Source organism: Mustela nivalis (assembly GCF_964662115.1).
Source record: "Mustela nivalis genome assembly, contig: HAP1_SCAFFOLD_2211, whole genome shotgun sequence".
NCBI lineage: Eukaryota > Metazoa > Chordata > Mammalia > Carnivora > Mustelidae > Mustela > Mustela nivalis.
The window spans coordinates 67,858-73,351 of record NW_028134454.1 but is presented as its reverse complement, the minus strand read 5'-3'; the positions used below and the strand labels follow the sequence as shown (position 1 = coordinate 73,351).

General features: G+C 64.0%; 1 protein-coding gene across 1 annotated transcript; it reads left to right on the top strand.

Moving 5' to 3' along the window:
- Positions 1-5: 5 nt before the first annotated feature.
- On the top strand, positions 6-5,214 carry SH2D2A (SH2 domain containing 2A; the record flags this gene model as incomplete). Its single annotated transcript, XM_082751026.1, has 4 exons — positions 6-149; positions 2,206-2,349; positions 2,571-2,867; positions 4,143-5,214. Coding segments are annotated over 4 exons (753 nt in total), but the record flags the coding sequence as incomplete, so codon positions are not given.
- Between the last annotated feature and the right edge of the window lie 280 nt (positions 5,215-5,494).

Here is a 5,494-nt window from a genome sequence, read left to right as displayed (position 1 = left end):
ACTTCCTGCTGGCCCAGCTCCAGGACGGGCGCCACGTGGTGCTGGGCGAGGACAGCGCCCACGCGCGGCTCGAGGACCTGCTGCGACACTACACAGCGTGCCCGCTCAGCCCCTACGGGGAGACGCTCACCGAGCCCCTCCTCCGCCAGGTACGCCCAGCCCCCAGCCCCAGGGAGCCCGGCTACAACAGCAGCCTTCTCATCCTGGCCTGCCACCCAGCCATAGGTCCCTTGTCCACCCTGTGCCCTCAGGAATCCCTTCGACAGGGATACGTGCTGGGGGAGGGGTCCTCCAGGAACCAGGACAGGCACATGTGGTCATTTGTGTTTTCAAGTAAGGACTATCTACTGAGCACCCAGCAGGCCCTGGAACTAGACCATGGACAGGACCGCGCGGGGCGGCAAACACACAGAGCTCGCTCACCAGCAGCAAAGGCAGATAAGAGCAATCAAGGGGCCTGAGAGAGGAAACGCAGCGTGAGCGCCACTGGGCCCGCGGGCCAGGGAGCGGGTCCGGGCGGGCCTCCCTGAGGCTGGTCAGGCAGTGCCAAGACCATGCACGAGCCGGCGGTCTGGGCGCAGGGACACAGCAGAGAGAGACACCTGACCAAAACAGCCTTGCTTTCTGGAGCTTACATTCTAGTGTGGAGACCGCGATAAGACAGAGAAACAGATTGTCCGTAATATGTCCAGTGCTAAGAAGACAGGGAGTGACCAGGCTGAAACACGGGGGTCTGGAGTCTGGGCCAGAGGTCTGGGACAGAGGTCATCTGCATGTAGAAGGACTGACTGTAAAGCCTTCAGGAGGGCTGCGAGGAAGCGTCGCTGGAAAAGAAAGGAATACCAAGTCTCCAGCATTTAGAGCGTCCAGAAACTAGGGCAAACCTACAAAGAAAATTGAGAAGGATCAGCCAGAGGGAAAGGAGAAAAACCAGCAGTATGTGGTGTTCTTTCTGGAAGCCCAGCACAGACAGTGCGGGGGTGGGTGGGGGGTTTCCTGCACTGACACTGACGGCTGACCTCTAACCTCCGCCGTGGGGAGGGATCCTGCGTCAGTTCAAGGAAGCGCGCCTGTGGACATGTCTCGCATGGACCTTCACGAGGAACTGTGGACACAGAGATCCCCCAGCGGTGGGAACAGGGGGCAGGGACGTCTGGAGGCAGAGCAGTCAGGGCCAGCTGTCAGATCAGGTGCCGAAGGGTCTTGTCACCGCACTCCTCCAGAGTTCGGACGTCCCCCTGAAGTACAGGCAGCCACCAAAGGGCCACCGGGGGCATTTCTCTGGCGTACTCTGGGCGCTGAGTGAAGGCAGGGCAAGATGTGGCAGGGAAGGACTGGGGAGCCCTGGGCTGCAGTGGCGGCAGTGACCCCCAGAGAAGCGTGCGGATGTCAGGTTGTTGAGGCAATGGAAGGAGCACGGCCTGCGGGCCACGAGACCTCACCGGGGCGTGGGGGACCGGAGGGTTCCTAAGGGGCTGCCTCTGCAGCAGGGTGGGGTGCCGCTTTTTCGTCATAAAGGGACAGCGGTGGCAGGAGCGGGAGGCGCAGGGAAGGAGAATTCTGTGGTTCCGTGAAGCCTGCAGTGCTCACATACCTCGAGGTGTGGACGTGCACCGGGTGGGTCGCTGAAGCACAAGGAAAGCCCCGTGGGGTGAGCAGACCGGAAGCCGGGGCCTGTGGACAGCCAAACCCTGGACTCCAGCCCAGCTCCCATGGGAAGGGACCCTCCCACTGTAAGGTTCATCTTCCTAGAGGCAGTCTCCCAGCCCTGAAAATATATAGCTTAAGCCCCCACAAAGTACTCCTCTGGCTCCTGCAGAACAAAACACAGGCACGGCAGTCGGGACATCTGTCCCCATGCAGAATGTTGTTAGGCTAAAGGCTTGTCAAGCCTTGTTGCATTTTTACAACCACAGGCACAAATGGAGACTGGTCGGGCTTGTGTTCCTGGCGCAATTTAAGGCCAATGCTAGCCACAGCTGTGAGCAGAGCTGCTTGAACCGCCCCACCCCCACCCACCTTGGTCCCCTGTTCTCCTCTCCACCCCCTGCTCCTCACCCAGGAGCCCCACCAGTCCACATTTCTGTGCCTCTCCCCAACACATCCTCCAGCAGCACCAGCTTGCTCTGTCCTCCTGGATCCCCCGGCCGCCCCCACCCCACCCGTCCTGCACCCATTCCCTGAGGCCTCGTTCTGTGCCATCAGACGCCGGAGCCAGCAGGACTTTCCCTGAGCACGGAAGGGTCAGACCCTGGAAGCAAGGACCCACCCCCTCAGTACAGCCCGATCGTCAAGAAGTTGCAGAACGTGACCCCCACGCAGAAGGAGGGGACCCGGGAGCAGAAGGAGGTATTGGGCGGGAGGGGCCGAGGGAGGGGAAGGGGGTGCGCGGCAAAGGAAGGGTCCCGCTCGGGGGCGGGGCCTGCGGGAGGGGAGGGGCCCGGGTGTGGGCGGGGCTCGGGCGTCGCAGCCGCAGCCTCCGCCCCGCCTGGGTCGCTCTGACGCCCCCTCCCCCCATCCCCACCCCCGCCCCCCACCCCCTGCCCGGCCTTCTCTCCGCGTCTGCGCAGCCGCCCAGGCCCAAGCCTCCCGTGCCCGCCAAGCCTCAGCTGCCCCCCGAAGTCTACACGACTCCGGCCCCGAGGCCCCGCCCGACCCCGCCCCCCAAGCCCTCCAACCCCATCTACCAGGAGCCCGACGAAGCCATCGCCTTCTACGCCATGGGGCGCGGCAGCCCCGGCGAAGCCCCCGGCAATGTTTACGCGGAGGTGGAGGCGGAGGCGCCGCCGGGCGCTGGGGGCGCGCCCTGCGTCCTCCGGCACCCGGCCCTACGCAAGTGCAGGTCCAGGCCCGTCCCCGGAGGCCAGGTAACCGGGTGCTGGAAGGAGGCGAACCGCTGCCTCCAGGGCAGCCTGCATTTTGGTCCCTCACCCAGTCCCAGCCACCCGTACCCCACGCTGTGCCTCGAATCTTGGGTCCAGCCGTCACCCTTGGTTGGAACTGGGGGCCTCTCCCGGGCAGGCTCCCTCCCCGCCACATTCACAGCCCCACCATCCTGAAGAAGAGGAGAACTTGGAGTCCCTCCTGTCATCGACGAGCCCAGGGAGGGGGCACCGGCCCACGCTCCCCGCCCCCACTTCCACTCCCGCACCACCCCTCGGTCTTCCCTCTGAACAGCGCTAGTCCGCGTCCCCGTCCCGGCTGCGGTAGACCTCCCGGCCACGCCCACCTCTCCCCGGGCCTCGGCCCCCTCCGCAGGCCCTGCCCCACCCTCCCTGGAATGCCCCAGGCCTGCTTCAGCCTCTGAGCCTGTACCCCCACTCCCGCCCCTGCTGCGGCGCTAGCGCTAGCGATCCGAGCCCGCAGCCCAGCCAGGTCCCTGCGCACTGCTCTCCAGGCTCCTGCTCGGCCGCCAGTGCCCCACAGCCTCCTGAACTCAACACAGCAACCGGCTCTCCCCCTTCTCCCCAGACGGCCCCAGCCGCACTGAGGACCCTGCAGTCACCTGACTCTCCAAGCCAGAACACTCAGGGCTCCTGTGACATCCCCGCCCCACCCCAGTTCCTGCTGGGTCCCTTTCCCGGCCTCAGCCTCATCACCCCTCCTCGGGACTTCCCAAGAGCTTCCTAACCGGTCTAACCACCACTGATCCACCCTGCCCCAGGGAAGCCAGAAGGGTCTTTCTAAAACCGCTCCCTGGCCCACGTGGCCCTCCACACGGCGGGAGGCAGGGGACCCCCTCTTCCCTGGCTCCTTCCTCCCAGAGCGGTTCACCTCTCTGAGCACACCCTCCCACTGCCCCGCGACCTTCTGGCTGTCCTTCAGGACCAGCTTGCCCTTCTCCTCCGGCAGGCTTCCCAGACCGGGCCGCAGCGGCTGTGCCTCCGGTGGCGCGGGACGCCTGTCTCCCTCCTCCCCAGCCGATTGCAAGCCGCCTGGGAGCGGGGCTGGGGCTTACTCGTGTTTCCAGAGCACCCAGCACAGTGCCCGGCACAGAGCGGGTGCTCAGGAAGCGGTGGCTGAATGAGAGCGGCTTAGACCTCTGCAGGCCAACATTGTGAAGACCAGAGGCTCGAGGCTGCGGGTGGGCCTGAGAGGCTGAGGGTAGAGGGTATGACCTCCGATCGTCCTTCTCTCCGCAGAACCTAGGCGGCCGGTCACCGTACTCGGAGAATGCTGTGCCTGGACAAGGCCCTCCTGTGCCCCACCAGCCCCTGCCCAGCTGGGGGCACACCCTCCCGCACAAGCTTTCTAGACAGAGGGCAGAGGACGGAGGACAGGCATGGCTTCCCCTGGGGCCTCCTCAGTAGACCGGTGAGTCTGAGCCGGGGGAGTTTAAGCCAGGACGCCAGGTCCACAGACCTTTGCACACCAGCCGCCGAACAAACCATACGGGGCCAGCAAGGACCTCAGCCATCATCTGTTGCGAGGATGGCACAAAGGTGTCTTCTTGCGTGCCAGCTGCCATCCGTTGGTCACGGCCGCCTGGAGCACTGCCCTGGGAAGGATGTTCCGGTCATCTCCATGCTCAGCAGAAAAGAGCATCGTGATTGATTAGTGATGTCTGCTGCGGGCAGGGAGGCGGGAGGAGCAGTGTACCCTTATACCTTACTGATCCAGGCCAAGTCCTGGTGCCACAGATAAGGAGACAAAGCCAGAGAGGGACAGTGACTGGGCCAAAGCCAAGGACTAGGGCCCAGGCTTCCTCATCGCCCTGTCCGGCACTCTGTCTCTTACCCTGCACCCTCCTCTCTGTGGGAAATGTCAGAGATTTCCTCCGATAGGAAATCCGGAGTTCCACTGCACAGAGGCCTGGGTACCGGTTCCCTCCTCCAGGTCCCAGCTTAGCCCTGCTCCCCGGACAGGTCTGGGCCCCCCCAACCCAAAGAACCCTGGAGTTCAGGGGAGCAGAGGTGGACTCGACGCCCTTTTAGGGACACACGCACTGGCTCCATCTCGAGAGTCCCCGAGAAGCTGGTGGCTCGGTGACCCGAGGGCCTCTGAGGAGGTGTGCCAGGACGGCCGTGCTGCCTCCCACTGCCCAGCTTCTCCTCCCGGAGTCTGATTTCCTTGGCCTTCTGAGCCTTTGGGTCTGGGCCCTGGTCCAGTGCTGCTGTTGTCTGAGGAATGGTTTGGCGAGAACAGATGTTAGAACTTGTTTGTTGATTCTTGTCTGGCTAATAAATCATCGCCAGCCACCTCTCCCCGCTGGGACCCAAGTGCTCCGGCCTCTTTCTGTCTGTCTCCCTCTCTCTCTCTCCTATCGTGGAAGGCAAGGGGCTGAGCCGCCACTGCAGTGGGGGGAGTGGGTCTGGGGGTTCTGAGGTACCTGGGAAGGGTCATGAATCTGGGGGCTGGGGGTGCAAGGTAGGGAACTGAGAAGTCTTTCTAGGCTGTGCTGGGCAGGTAGCCAGGGGAGAGGGGCAGCTGCATCACCGGGTGTGTGTGTGCGTGCGTGTGTGTGCGCGCGTGCCAGGAAAGGAGGGACAGAGAA